Below are 15,391 nucleotides of genomic sequence, written 5' to 3' on the forward strand. Positions count from 1 at the left end.
TCTCAGCTGTGTATTTACTCTTCCTGTGTCACTGGTTCATCTAGTTAATTTTGTACAACCTGCTATGTTAAATACTTGTTTTAGTTGGAGTTTATCAAAGTAACTGTGGACCTATACTGTAAAATATGAACAAAATTCAAACAAAGACAGACTAAAGGCTGAGAGTATTATAAGAGTTGCACTTCAAAAACATGCACTAAGCCAGCAGCACATTAATTTTGTAGTTCCCACAGTCTGAATCAGAGCTGATCTTTCTGTGTAAAGAACTCTCCATATTCAGTTTTTTGTGGGGTCTCAGGTGTCCTCCCACCTGGAAAATCTGCATGTCAAGAATAAATAAGATGTCCACATCTCATGCCTGTGAGATGGTGATGCACTGTGTCTAATCCTCCTTTAAGTTAGGATGAGTTAACAGCAAAGAAGAAACGTCCCCGTGGATAATCTTGATCTTTCTTCTCTGTATAAATATGCTCTTGAAACTTTGATGCTGGAAAAAAAAAATTGCAAAACATGTCGTAAAACAGAGGGAGGAGGCTGATTGGATCTGACAGGGATCTAACAGAAAGCAAGTGCTCCTGGTGTACGAGCAGTGAACGCCTCTCCAAGAGAAAGGGAATGGATTCTTCCTGAAGGTGCGTTGCTTTATTAATGCACAGCGGTGAGAAGGGCTTTATTAAGGTGGTTCTGTGATGTCCTGTGGTCTTGTTTTTCACATAGTGGGTGACAGTCCATCCCCTTGTTGACACTGAAAACAAACTGCACTGATTGGTTTGGGGTGTTTTGACACGGTGTGGCCTCTAACACGCAGCAGACACATTGAAAGCCCTCCCTGCATTATTCTGTTTAAAACGGCACACTTGGGATGACACATGCACTTCACCAAAACCACGTACCTTGTGTTGTCACCCAGTAAATTCAAAGGGACATCCTGACTCCACTGATCTTGTTTTCAGTGTAAGATGGATCGTTTCTTGCTCGGTCCAAGCCATTAATCATTTACGTCTTCTATTTGTCTGTTTGAAGCCACAGGCAGTCAAAGGTTATGAGATATTGATAAGAAATGGCATGAAATGAAGCTGTCCCCAGCATCAGATGTTTGCTCTCAGGGCATGAAAGACACAGGAGTCCTGTGATGGATGCTGTCAGATGTCCCTTTGTCACAGCGCAGCACCACCTCGAGCAGCTCCAGCAAAACAAACTGCACGATGCACGCCACTGACAGATGCACCCACCGCCAGCTCCTGCAGCATCTGCCTGTGAGGACACCAAGACATTCACTGTGTTTTTAATGGAGCTCACTCCTCGCTGATAGTGCCTTTCCAACAGATCTGCTGTCACACACTGAAGTATTTGTTGCTGGTTTTCTCATCTCCATCAGCCTAACTGAATTCTTCATAAGCCTGTCTATTATCTGGGTTTTGCTTTTGCTTCTGCTCTGGAATAATCTGCCAAAGAATGAGCCTGTTAGTGGCGTTTCAGTTATAGACACAAGCATTTATTTCTCTCTTTGTAAGCTATAAATGAAAGGTTTATGTCTCATTTGCACTGTGCTGGTTGCCTGTAGGTACTGAGAGTTGCGCTCCTGTCAAATCAGCCTTGCAGGTAAATATTTTTGTAATAACAGTCCTCACCCTTGTAATAGAACAGACAGCAAATAATGTCTTTATCTCTTAACCCCTTTAAACTGCATGGATCCACCTCGTCATGGAACGCTCCAATAACCTATTTTTGGGTCGTGCAATCAGTGCTTGTGTTCATGTTACCTTTCTAAATGTAATGACAGAACAGTAATCAGTAATTTGCATCACATGCATCACATTTTAAAAGCACTGCATCCCCGCATGGGTGTTTTCAGCTATTGTGGTTGAAGGTGGGTGCAGCTATGCTTGAACTCTGTGGGGTCACCAGACCCCATGTAAAGGTACCTTTCCCATTAGCCCTCAGTCCAATGACAATGCCCCACACTCAGCCCTAAAAAAAGACTGTAATGTTACAATTCCACAGAGGGTAATAAATAATTATTGACACGTTCAAGTTGCAGGTTATTCATACAGTAGGCCAGAAGGGCATTGGGACTGTACCTTTATGGTGTGATTTGTTTCACCCTAACAGGTGCAACAAAGCTAACAATAGAGTCAAGGACTAAATCGATCTCAGTGGGTGCACACCTGCACAGTCCTGAAAGAGGTCCAATCAGGCATGATGGTTCAAATACCTGCGTGGGTTGTCAGGGCTGTGCAGGGCCTCTAAGGTGGTATTTTTAGTATTTCATACTAGTAAATAGAGGTAAAAAAGTAAAACCATCACACTAAGAGCTGGGATAGTCTAAAGTTCATGAGCAGTGACAAAAACATAGGTGTCAGTCAGAAGACTAATGATGGCTGGGTTCCATTTAGCTGCTTCAGTTTCACGGTCCTGGAAAATTCATGCTGGCTCACACTGTCATGAGTTATCATTAATGTTATTAAGTAAAACCTGTGCTTTTCCTGCCATGACATGTCAAAATTTTTCATTTGGCACGTTGGAGCAGGTAAAGAATCCCCCTTTAAGTCTGTATTTTACAGCCTCTTTAACACACAGAGGCCAGATGCAGACGTTTTCTGTCAGCCATGACTTTTCCAGTGTGCGATATTACCACGTAGCTTCAGGACACTTTCAGCTGTCACCAACAATGAATGTCAATCAAGTTATGTTCGACGGGTGCATCGGGCGGCATGGGCGTCTTCTTAAAATCTCACAGGCCACGTTCTAACATGAATTTGAGAAGTCTGTCACATGAGCAAGAGTACGTACAAACTACGTTCATGTAAATGTGTCATAAAGATGAGTTACTGATCTTTTTTTTTTTTTAAATCAGGAGTGTGTTAATAGTTAATAGCAGCATGGATTGATTATTGTAGTAATACTGAAGGACGACCTTGGCTTACTCATATTTGCTTACCTGGAAAGTTCTGAAAATGAGCTGAATCATGTAAATGAGATAATTCAAAACCATGACTCAAACAATTTCCATTTCATCAACTGCAACCTTCACCCCCTCCTCTCTATTAATACGCTGTTTGCTGCCTGTCTCTTCTGCCACTCTGATTTCCTAACCGCGCTCCTCAAGGTCCTCCCCGTCGTGCTGACTGTCACCCAGCACAGTTATCTGAAACACCAGCTTCACTTTGTGTTGAGAGCCATGACTCACGTCCTGAATTGGACTGGACTGCACTGAAGCCTTGGGCTGGGCAGTGAAAGTGACTCACTGGCATGCATGACAAACTGAATGCTTTGTGTGTGTGAGTGAGTGAGTGAGTGAGTGTGTGTGTGAGCTTGAACCTCTCCACTGATGGTTAATTCTCCCCCCTCCTTCTCTTCCTCCTCCTCCTCCTCTTCTTCCTCCTCCTCTCTCTCTCTCTCTCTCTCTCTCTCTCTCACTCTCAGATACACACTGGTGATATTCAAATGTCTGCAGGAAGGCTAAAAAGGCAGAGGGGAAGAGTCAGAGTGGGTCTGCAGGGGAGTGGGAGCGCCGTCTCGTGGTGATTAGTCAGGGCGCTTCCAGAGCTGGATTTATGGCACGCAGCTGTTGAGTGGCTGACAGACGTGTGAGGAGCTCAAGCGCTGCTGCTTCTCAAGCTGCTCGTACCAGCTCGAGCCCTGCTCAGTGTCTCATAGGGAAGAGGACCGCTGTGCCTCAACACACAACGGTGAGTTGTCTGCCTTTTCTTCCAGGGTCACTCTCCTAATCCTCCTCTTAAGATAATGCTCAAATGTTCTGTATTGGCAACCTTTGACCTACTGTTCAATTTTCCTCAGTTTCTGTGTGACGCGTGCTGTGCTTTGGCCACTTTGTAGTCCTCACAGAAGCAGCGTGGGGTTTGGAAAAAGTCTTTTCTGGTTGCCAGCTGCAGTTTTACCATACATGGCCACAATTTTGGCATACAAAAATAACTCTGTGGAAGAGCACCTCACTAATGTTTTATGTGTGTTATGTGTAATAGTTCAGCCACAGAAGTATTAAACAGTGAGACACTGGAGTCTGGTGTCTTGTTTCTCATTAGTTACACCCATGCAGTGTGTGTGTGTGTGTGTATATGAGCGTGTGTGCGTTAAATTTAGTTCACAATGCTGTGTGTCTATTTTTAGAAGTTAAGGCATCACAGCAGAGTGGTGCCACTTACTAGACACAGACTGCAGCCCTGCGTTCAGCCTTCGACTGCTCCTCGCCCCACATGTCGAGCTCCTCTGAGTGCTCCTCTTCGAACGTCCTCCAGCACAACAATCTGAGCTTTCCTGACTCGCTGAAACTTTTGGCGTGCGGTCAGGTCAAGCCTCAGCTCAGAGGGAAGCCTGGATTCTCAATTACAGCCGGACCCTGTGGATTCTCGCTCTCATCCAGAGGTCGGAGAGGGAGAGAGAGAGAGAGAGAGAGAGAGAGACAGAGCCAGGCAGGGAGCATCACTTGTTTAAGGTTAATTGAGATGGTGCCCAAGAATAAATAGCCCTGCTAACTGTGCTGAACCAAGTGCTCTTCATCTTTGGAAGCAGCTTTGGGACTGTGTTAGAGGTCTACAGTGTCTCTGAATCTTGCATTTAGTTGTATCTCCTGTGGTATAGAAAGCTTTATTTGTAAAGTTGTAAACTGAGAATCTCATTTATACCCACTTTTTCTATCGCCAGGAAGCTTAAAAATGCAGGCGTGGATCTGATTTTCTCTCCGTGTCTGCAAGGTCACACTGTCTTTCCGACCATAAAGTCCCATATATTGAGCATTCCTGGCACTTGAGCGGCGAGACTGTTCGTGGAGTGTTTATTTGGGTTGCTATGGAAGCACCAGTTGTGGCTGAGGGCTGGTGGTTAACGCTGAAACTGGAGCTGGAAGGCGTCTTTAAAGATCAAGCCTTAAAGTTGCTTCCTCCTCCTCCAACTGCTGCTCAAGTACGGAAGCCTCTTAATGACTTCATTTAACGTAATTAGACTGGGTTAGATCAAATTCATTAACATCATAATGAAGAAATCCAGAGCTCTTTCATCCTCGCTGCTCATTTGCCAAAAGTGCAGCGTGGGCTGATCAAACATGCTAACACACAAATGATCTGTGGGTGTTAATAGGTATAGTGTGGGGGTATTTGAGTTGGCCAATTAACTAACACTGATTAATCTTAGTCCTTTTGTGAGACTCAGTGGAAAATTCCCTTGAAAATATGCCAAAAATAACTGAATCCACATTCACAAAAGTAGCTGAGTAATGCCATGTTGTAGTGTATGCCCTCACTAAAAATTGCTGATGCTCTGCTGCATTGCAGAAATTCAATTAGTCATTAAGACTCATTCTCACAAGTATGGTTGATAAATATAAATGAGGTGAGATTAAAAAAAATGACCATTTCATATAACTTGCTCCTTATCAACCTTCACTCTCCTCATTTTTTTCTCCTTTTTCAGGCAACATTCATTTGTTTGGTTGTGAATCAAGGGCTATTCATCACAGCTGGGCTTGCAGGTCATGTGACAGGTCCTCCAGAGAGGCGGATTTGGTCATAGAAATATTCTCCGCCTGATGTGCCAACACGTCTCCTCCCTGTGTTTACTAGAAACAGCAAGAAACCAGCCATGGAGACTATAGGCCTTTATTATCGTCTCCCTGGAAGGTCTCTCCCTGAACCTCAGAGAGCTCAGACACCGGCAGCGAGCGTGTGTGCTTTTATTCATCACCCTATGCTGTGAGGGCAGAAAGATGTTTGCTTCATTATTTACAGTAGCACAGCCTATTGGAGTTTCTTTATATATGCAGCATATCACTGTCGATCAGCCCCTTTCTCCTTGTGTCACACAGTGGGATGATGTTCCCAGCTGAACATCTGGTAATGTCAAAGAAAACTGACTTTTTAGTTTGAAAAGTGGCTCCTTTAACATGATGGAATACACCTTTACTGTGGCAGTCAGACCCAACATCTGTCCTGTATGTAAATCAGCCTGGCTACGGGAGCCTGAGCCCTGCCAGCTTCGGAAAAGACTGATGACACAGCCTCGATACGTCTTTGTTCAGATAACTTTTCTCATAAAGTTGAGATGCGACAGCCCTAAACTATTGATGAAGATTTGGAGCGGTTTGTTGCTTGCAGAAAGCTGCAGTCTGTCTTTGTTTCTGCCTGTTTTGGGTGTTTTATTGACTCATAATAATCTACAACTGGCAGCATTTTCTTCAGGCCTGAAAGCAGCTTTCTCTCCAGCCTGTATCTGCTTATTAATTCAGATTATTCAATAGAGAGTGACACGGCTCCTCTCTGCAGCCCCATGAGGCTGTGCGGTCCTCGGCTCCACTGCGCTCGAACACACTTTCCATGTCACTCTGTCCCCGAGGGTCCCCTGTTGTCACTGTGTCAGATGGTCCAAATGTGCTGACTGGGGGGCTCACTTGCAGGTGCTGCAGCCCTGCAGTTACAGCTCCGTCTGCCCCCACGTAAACCGAACGACAAAAACGACTGTGTTTTGAAATATGCTGACATTCATCTCCTTGGTTTTTGTCATTGATAGCCTGCTGCTGTGTAGCCAGAAAGGGCTGCCTCTGCTCTGTAATAAGTGGTCTGCTCCTTTGCCTTGTTGAAAAACTGCTGGACGTTCAGTCAAATTTTCCATTGGCACAATGAGCCAGATATCCACTGAGTATGTGCACAAGCTCTGGCCTCATGAATGATGTACTGTGTACTGTGTGAACAAGGCATTGTACAGGGGGGAATTAGGCAGTGTGCATTGCATACAACTCAACTTAAAGGCTTGAGGAAAATACTCAAATTAAACATAGTGAATCCAGATTTTATCCCAGTGATATGAAAATAGGCCTCATGGCATACCTCAGAAAGCAGGGATCCACCTCAGACCAAACCCATATGAAAGGACTGTTGCTTACCATCTTTTATATTACAGCATTGTATTGACTCAGGCTACTGATACCTCACTGAAATCTGAATTCTCTCTCCAAATCTTCTTCAAACTTCAGCTAGATTGCACAAAATGAAAGTGCAATATGTACAATATTGTTTCTAGTCTCTATGTTTGTAGGCTTTAAGACTTACTTGATGCTTAATGGGTTTTCTGGCCCACAGAGTTACTGTTTTGGTTCACCCTCATCACTCTCATAGAGTCGTTCAGCAGACAACTTTTTTTTAGCATGAACTCTTCAAAAACCCGCCGTACACTACCTGCACAGCACCAAACACCACACAGACTCAGTTAGCGACTTGCTGGGGAACATAATGGAGCATTTAGCAGCTTAAGTGGCAAATGTTCCCCTCAGGAGTTGGTGGAGACCAAAAACAGAGCTAAAAATAACCACTGGATGTGTAATGAGGCAACAGTTGATAAAGAAAGGCAATGATGTGTCAGTGTCAGTGCATTCACAGCTTCTTTCTACTATCCCCAAGTAACAAATAAACAAAATAAATCATTTATTGCAGGTTTAAATATGGTGTTGTTTTGTCTAAGTAATTCTCTCTGTGCAGCCAGTTGACCTATTTTACATGTGGTTATTTTCCAAAGTTTCTCTGATCCCTGGCAAACCACCACCGCCTCCTTGACATGCCATGCCAGATTAATGTCCTTTTTTTTTTTTTGTTAACATCTATTTCTCTTGCCCGATGTCTTCATGTGTCATGCCCAGTCAGCAGATGGTGCGGGAGCAGTATGTCACCACCACCCAGGGCAGCAGCTCGCCCAGGTCGGTGCCCGACCACGTCTACAAGATCGGCATCTATGGCTGGAGGAAACGCTGCCTCTACCTGTTTGTCCTGCTGCTCATCATCATCCTGGTGGTCAACTTCGCCCTCACCATCTGGATCCTCAGGGTGATGTGGTTCAACACGGTACGCATGACTCACCTTGACAGGGTGTATTTTCAGCTGGGCCAGTGTTCGTCCCCTCCTCTGCCCCCTTTCTTCCTTCCATGCTTTCCTCTATGTACTCAGTGTTATTATGGTAGTGATCGGTGTCACTTCCTCATATTATTAGTATTTTTTAATTCTGACAGTGTATCCGCCACAGTGACCCAGTGACCCTGCTTACCACTATTAGCAGTAGTGTTATCACTCATTAAGTGATACTTGGCTGTTTAAACAGGACAGTTAATTGTTTGTTGTTTCTTGTCAACTTTTTGTCTCAAGTCCAGATGGCAACTGTGGATTTATGCAGAAAAAGGGACACAACAAACCTACACACACACACACACACACACACACACACACACACACACACACACACACACACACACACACACACACACACACAGTTGTGAATGCTAAAGCAACTGGCCTGTTTATTCTACAGGGAACATTGCTGTGTGTGTTTGGGTGATAAAATCAGAATTCCTCACCTCCTAACCTGTCATTTTTGGGGGATTGTTACCTTGCAAATACAGCCGTTCAGCTGATTTACAGTCACTTATTCAGCTTTGCTTTCAGATTGTCATTTCCCTGTTAATCTGGCTCTGATGTATCGTTATCTGAGGGTATGCGTGTCTTCGTTTTGCTTGCAGGACGGGATGGGACACCTGCAGGTGCACTCAGAGGGGGTGAAGCTGGAGGAGGGAGAGTCTGAGTTCCTCTTCCCCGTCTACGCTGAGGAGATCCACTCCAGAGAAGTAAGATAACCAGGAACACACACATGCTTTCCTTGCTCCTCTTCCCTCATCCTTCCTCACTCTGCTATCCCTCTTTTCCTCCCCCTCTACCTCCTGCTATTCTCCCTCCTCTGTCATCTTCGCAGCTCCTTCTCAAACTACTGTTTGTTCCGTTAAATGGGCCGACAGCCCGGCCATTATTTCATTTCACTGTTTACGGAGCTTGATTGTGAGTTGGATCTATGCAGACAGCACGTGCTGATATCATCTGAATCTCATTCTTTGCTGACACTCGAGCAGTTTTTATGCAACTGTAGCGAGTGAACTGCATATTTCTGACTGTACTTTTTTGGGAGATGTGTCAGAGCGAACTGGATTTGGCAGTCCCACCAAGTGCACGTGGTGGTGCAGTGAGCTCCCCATTAACCTCGGGGATATTTGTGGTAGAAAGCAGTTTATGGCCCGCCTGCCAGCAGCAGATGGGAACACTTTGCTGCAGTTGTTTACATGTTATGGCTTTTCTTGCTCATAGCAGCATTTTTTTGCATTCTTTCTTCTTTATAGGCCTCATTAAAAAGGCAATGTATCCCTCATTTATGGACTGACACTTTCTCTAATGTCTTCTATGGATTTCTAATGAGATTCAGGATTTAGTGAGCCACCGTCTCGCCTTCGATGTCAAAGTTATTTCCTTAGATCGTTTTTATAAACAGGCCTTCCTTACAGCTCCAAAGTAACAGTGGGGATTTATTGCTCAGGCTGCCTCCTTTACACATTTTATCAAAGCTTACTTTTTCAGTAATGTGTTTCAGTTATGTCTTGCTCAATTAACTGGTGTCATATCCTCTGCTAATATTTGTGTAAAAAATCTGTCCCACTGTCTAATAAGGCATCATGTATAAAGGCTGTATATGCTGTATTACTGACTTTGAAGCTAAATAAATTAATAAGAACAACAGGTTTTCAGGTTGTGAAACGTTGCTCTCTGGTCTACAATCAGTATGTGGTTTCAAACAATCTGAAGAGTCTACAAATGCTAATGCTAATGTTAGCATGCCAACCTGCTCATAAGGACAATGCTGACATGCTGATACTCAGCAGGTATAAGACCATACTGCCATATTACCATATTCACCATCCCATAGTTGAGACTTCTAGTGTGCCAACATTTGCTTAAAGGAAAGCCACAAAGATCAGCTGAGGCTGATGGGAATGTCATTACTTTTGCAGGCATTGGTGATAAACCAACCTGATAATGCTAGATAGCAATCCATCCAGCACTTGTCGAGACATTTCACTAAAAACCACACGTCAACATCATGATGGTACTATGGACAAAGTCAGAGGAGCATGAAAGTCAGTCGCATTCATCCACTGGGGACCATCAATGTTTATACAAAACATCACAAAACATCAAGACTCCAGAAATGAGCTATTGAGATATTTCAGTGTGGACCAAAGTGGTGGATAATTTAATTGCTGTGTTTCAAATGCATATCAGTTGGATATACACAACATGCTAAAATGGATTTTTTTTTCTTCTTCAGGACTCTTCACTTCTGGTGCACTCAACGGAAAATGTTTTGCTTAATGCCCGTAACGAAAATGGCAATGTCACAGGGAGGATATCTGTGGGTAAGAGCCTGCAAGAGGACACATGCAGACACAGAGAGACACATACAGTAGTATGGCACTCATGCATAACAAAGTATCCCATTGATGTATGAGGGCAATAGTAAAGTCATTCATGCACTTGTCCTGCAGCTATTTCTCATCCAACATTAACAGCGACAAGAAGCCATCTCTCCATTTATAATCTCTTAGATTTCCATTTAAAATCCATTAAATGCAACACTCCTCTCTCTCCCATTGCCTCTGGATCATGCTGCATTACGCAGAAGGCCCGAGGCCTGTGGTGGATCGTATTTGTGCTTCCTTTATAGCTCACCGACGGCTGCATTGGGGTATTTTGTCATAATTAAAAGGGCAACAAATGACCCAACTAATTGCTGTGTTCCATGGTGCCGTTATGTGTCCTTGATCATTAAGCCATAAAAAGCATCGCCTGCATCCTCTCTGCCCCCTGTGCATAAAAGTGAAATGCTTGTTAGAGAAGATTACATGCCGGTTCACAGTTGTAGGTGCTGAAGCAGGTTAAATATCTCACTGACTGATCTACCTGCTTTAGATTTGTCTCGTCCAGGGCTGGAAACATTGATGTAATTGAGGGTAAAGTGAAACAACCTCAGATATGTTACCTTTCTGTTAGAGCTGAAATGGGGTTGTTCATTTACTTCCTTCATTTGCATGTTTAATCTACACATTTCTTTTCATTAGACGGATGCATGTGAGGAGGTTGAGATTTTCACATAGTAAAGCATGAATGTGTCTCATTAGGCGATATGAGGAGGAGAAAGATTTGATTCTGTCGTTATATTGCCAAACCAGCTCAGATATTCTTGCTGTCGTTGTTTTTGTCATTGCAGGTCCAAAAGAGGCTCAGGGACACACTCAAAATCTGCTCATCAGCTCCCACAATGACAACATGCTGTTCACCGCAGATGGCGACCAGGCTGTGATTGGACCAGACAAACTACGAATTACAGGTATCCCGACGCCTGCCACCTGCTGTTTCCTTGGAAAAATTGCACACCTCTCGGCGAAAATGTTTTTCAGATTTGGAAAAAGATAGAATTGACAACAGATGTTAACTCGACAGGAATAATTTGGTTTGATGGCAGATATCTGTGCATCCATCCAGCAGCCAAGGACAAAGACGGATGCAGTTATTTCATGGTCATTCATGTCTTGCAGTTGAGTGCATGCATATCTCTAAAGTACACCTACATATAAATGAATGTCAGGAGCTCAGCACCACACAGTATCTAATATTTCTCAACAAAGTGTTGAAGCATTACAATATCAGGCTGAACCATCCCTGGCTATCTTTTCTCTCTCAGAGTCCAGTGTGTGTATTGATGGTGATGTGGGTCGCTGACCACACACTGCGCAGGCTGATTAATCTCGATCAGAGTGTCAGCTGATAGCTTCATTATGCCTGGGGTTGTTTCAATCCACAGACAGCAGCACACAGCAGCAGAGGAGCTGCTTAGTAAAATCCTTGAGACAAACCTCCTGTTCCCACTGTGAGTGGAGTGGTTACATCCACCACAGCTGGGTCCACATGCTGCACAGCTTGTTGGAGGATCCAGTTTTACCTCTTGTGTCTCCTCTAATCCATCTCCTCTCTTCTCTGGCTTTATTTACAGCAGTCAAAGTGAGCAGAAAGCCCACTGTCCCTTTTCAAAAAACCAACTGTACACGCTGAAGCATTACACAGTTTACATGCTGGCAGCGCTGCTTTGAGCTAAATGCTAATGTCAGCATGCTAACGCTCTGATGTTAAGCAGACGATGTTTAACATGTTTACCATCTTGGTGTAACATTTTAGCATGCTAACCTTTTCCAATTAGCACAAGACACAAAGTATATTATGTAATATTTATTTAGATATTCCACAAAAAGGCAAAATGTCACCTTACTGGTGGCATTAAAGTAAAAACAACGATTCACCCTAAGTATTTACAGGCCTCAGTAAGTAGCCTTTAGACTCCAATAGATTCTCCAACATACTTTGACTCAATCTCAGTGGAAGTATGCAAATGTGCACATCTCTTTCTCCATCAGGTCCTGAAGGAGCGCTGTTCCAGCATTCAGTAGAAGTGCCCCTGCTGAGATCTGAACCTTTCAAAGATCTCAGGTAAGCATTTCAGCCATCCTGTGTTGTTGGGCTCATATTATTGGGTAATATGTGAAGACTGACTCTGTGGAAGGATCAGGTTGTTATCTTGCAGTGAGCAGATTTGCGACATCCACTAAAGAAATACAAAACAATAAGCTTTTACAAGACACTTGAGCATGTCATTACTGCATACTGTGCAAAATGAAACGTAAGAGGATATGATTTTCAGATTTTTAAAGATTTAAATAAGTAGTGTTTAATAAATGACAAACTCTGGATGGAAGCTGTACTTGTATAATGTGAAGCTGTGTTGCTTTAGGTTGGAGTCTCCTACTCGCTCTCTCAGTATTGACGCACCAAAAGGAGTTCACATTAAAGCACTGGCTGGCAACATTGATGCTGCTTCCAACATGGATGTTATCCTGCAGTCGAGTATAGGACTGGTAAGGAAAACACTGTTCACTTTCTGAAGTCTGAGACACGCCATCTTCTGCTGTTTTTTCCTGTGACTACTGAGGGAATATAGACACAGTATGCTTTTCAGCAACACTCTGCTTCAAGCTGCTATAATCTCTCACAGTCACACCTGGGAGCTTTTCATCCACAAGCTTATTGGAGTGCAGTTTGACAGTAGCTCTGCTTTTTCCATTCACTGGACGTTTTTGTCCAAAATAACTTACAGATTGCTCTGAGAGTGCTCGTTAGAACAGTTCTGCTTTCGTTTAACATTTGCTGTAAAAAGTGCCATACATCTGTCTGTTGCTTGTGGTTGTAAAGGTAAAGTACTGACAGTGAGAATTGGCATTATTCTAGACTACACTAAATATTTGGACTTCCAGCACATAAGGAGTTCTTAATAAAGCCAAAAGCTGCACAAATACTCATCTGTAAGCTGTAATCACTTAACTGCCTTTTGAAATTTCCAAACATTTGTTTGGGCTCTGTAAGTCTGTGGTGGCTTGCAGTTTCCATGTTTAGAGTGAGTTTTAGTGATTGCTTCTGGCTGAATCAGGGCTGGGTAATTGTTGTGGTGCTGCTAACTGTCTGAACTACGTAAAGCATTTGTAACACACGCACTTATTTGACCTTTTTGAATTCATTCCCAGCGTATTTATGTGACAGCGCTGCTGCAGGCTAGAGCACACTCTCATCTCTCTTTTCTTGCTGTGGGGGAGAGAGCTGCATGTTAATCTGCACTGAACTTGTCCTGGATAATAGTAAAAGTTAATTTGACTGCTCATATTCTCTGGGTTTTTCTGCCACTTAAATGTGGACTTTGGCTCACATTCTGTTTATTCTATCTTCCTTATGGACCAGTTTCTATCTCCTGCGACACTATGTGCCACGATGTGTGCATGCACTCGCCATGAGTGGAAAGAATGGAGCAGAGTGATACCACCCTGTTGTCTCAGTGCAGCTCTGTTGCTCTCCTTGTATCGTCCTTGCTCTTCACACTGTGCAGCTGGTGCTGGATGCTGAGACGGTGCGCATGCCAAGCCTGCCCCTGAGTGAAGGAGGGGTTTCTGGAAATGCTCAGGGTCTCTATGAGGTCTGCGTCTGTCCCAGCGGCAAGCTCTTCCTGTCCAAGGCTGGGGTCACCTCCACTTGCAGTGAGAATCAGGACTGCTAGAGAGACTCTGACAAGGTAATCGATTTTCCATCTCTCAGTCGATGTAACTTCTGGGAGGCAACAAGCACAACTGTTTATATCTTTTTTTTTAATCTTTATACTACAGTGGATCTATGATGTTCTCAGTGCTCGATCCCACTGGCACTTTGAGGCCTGTAAAAATACAAATGCCTGCTGGCGTACATGTCGGAGATGTCATGAAATGCATCCTTTTAGTTGCATTTATGAACTTCTAACTATTCAACTGAAACAAATTGACACTCAGTTCCAAATTTATCTACATCAGAGCTTTGTGGACATTTTTTTTACACACACAGTATCATGGCTGGGCAATGAGGAGCTGGTAACAGCTTACATCCTATGCAATATTATCTTGTGGTGCAATAAATGAAAGTGACACGTATCAAGGGCTTGGAATGATAAAAAGAAAGAAATCTCTCAAATGCTGTCAGAATGTTATTGAAATATTTATTTTGGTTTACAAGCCCTTGGTATGTAGTTTTTAGCATGTTTTTATTTAATTGAAGGGAAAAGTAGAGAAATGCTGGTATGTTTTGTCATTGTCATAATCACTTCAGAGATTTACAGATAGATTTTTTCTGTCAGTCAAATTCAGACACAACACTAGGCAACAGATGTGTTGTTTTATTTTGACTACTTTATAGGGTTGAAATTAAAATACCACGTCCTTATGGTACTATAAAGTGTTAGTAGTGTGGTAACACGTGTAATTATGTTTTTTTTTTCAGTTTATAAGATTATGTATGTTTGGCCTGTGTTATTTTGAAACCCTGCATAAGCATGTAATTATGCATTAGTGACAAGATAGTTTTTCTAGTAAGTAAGCTGCTCTGTGTATTCAATAACCATTCACAACCAAGGGTTACATTACCATTGAGCACAGCAACAGCAAACAACAATAAAACAGGTTTAACAAAGGTTTCTTTAGTTGTGGGGAATTTCTGATTCTGAGTGGAACAATAATGGGATTATTTTGCCTTTTGCATCATATATGTCATTCTTTTCTTTTTACACAGTATGCACGACAGGTGATTAACAAAATTAGCCTCTCTTGTAATGTTTTCAGTTCACTACATCAAAAAAGCCAATTTCTTGTAATAATAGTTACACTGAGCTTAGCATCAATTTATCTCCGGGACAGGTTTTTATCATAGTTAAAATATCATGGGGTTGCGTTATCATCGTCAGTGTAGATACATTCTCACCTATGTTCTGGCATATTTTGATAAAGTGTGTAATGTGTATTTATTAATTTTGTATGTTGAATAAACTTTGTGCTATTCTTCTATGATGTGTCTATCAGAGCTGTTCATTCTCATATATTTGTTTTTAGAAAACTGGTCTCATGCTTTCTTGCCAAAATCTTATGGTTACAGATCTTAATAAGTTCCACCATTTC

The 15,391-nt window shown here is 42.8% G+C and overlaps 1 protein-coding gene across 1 annotated transcript; it reads left to right on the forward strand.

Annotated features, from left to right (window-relative positions):
- Positions 1–3,428: 3,428 nt before the first annotated feature.
- On the forward strand, positions 3,429–15,280 carry sgcg (sarcoglycan, gamma). The gene is made up of 8 exons (XM_070970518.1): positions 3,429–3,692; positions 7,646–7,847; positions 8,516–8,620; positions 10,147–10,234; positions 11,086–11,205; positions 12,287–12,359; positions 12,661–12,784; positions 13,804–15,280. The coding sequence occupies exons 2-8, from the start codon at positions 7,653–7,655 to the stop codon at positions 13,969–13,971; spliced, it is 873 nt and encodes a 290-aa protein (XP_070826619.1). The 5' UTR covers positions 3,429–3,692; positions 7,646–7,652; the 3' UTR covers positions 13,972–15,280.
- The last annotated feature ends 111 nt before the right edge of the window (positions 15,281–15,391 follow it).

This window comes from Chaetodon trifascialis, chromosome 9 (assembly GCF_039877785.1).
Source record: "Chaetodon trifascialis isolate fChaTrf1 chromosome 9, fChaTrf1.hap1, whole genome shotgun sequence".
NCBI classification, from domain to species: Eukaryota; Metazoa; Chordata; class Actinopteri; order Chaetodontiformes; family Chaetodontidae; genus Chaetodon; species Chaetodon trifascialis.

Excerpts from the sequence above, each read along its gene's own strand:
- sgcg (XM_070970518.1), top strand. The coding sequence starts at position 7,653 with ATGGTGCGGGAGCAGTATGTCACCACCACCCAGGGCAGCAGCTCGCCC. Across the intron at positions 12,360-12,660 it reads GAACCTTTCAAAGATCTCAG|GTTGGAGTCTCCTACTCGCT; the intron begins GTAAGCATTTCA and ends GTGTTGCTTTAG. Across the intron at positions 12,785-13,803 it reads TGCAGTCGAGTATAGGACTG|CTGGTGCTGGATGCTGAGAC; the intron begins GTAAGGAAAACA and ends CACACTGTGCAG.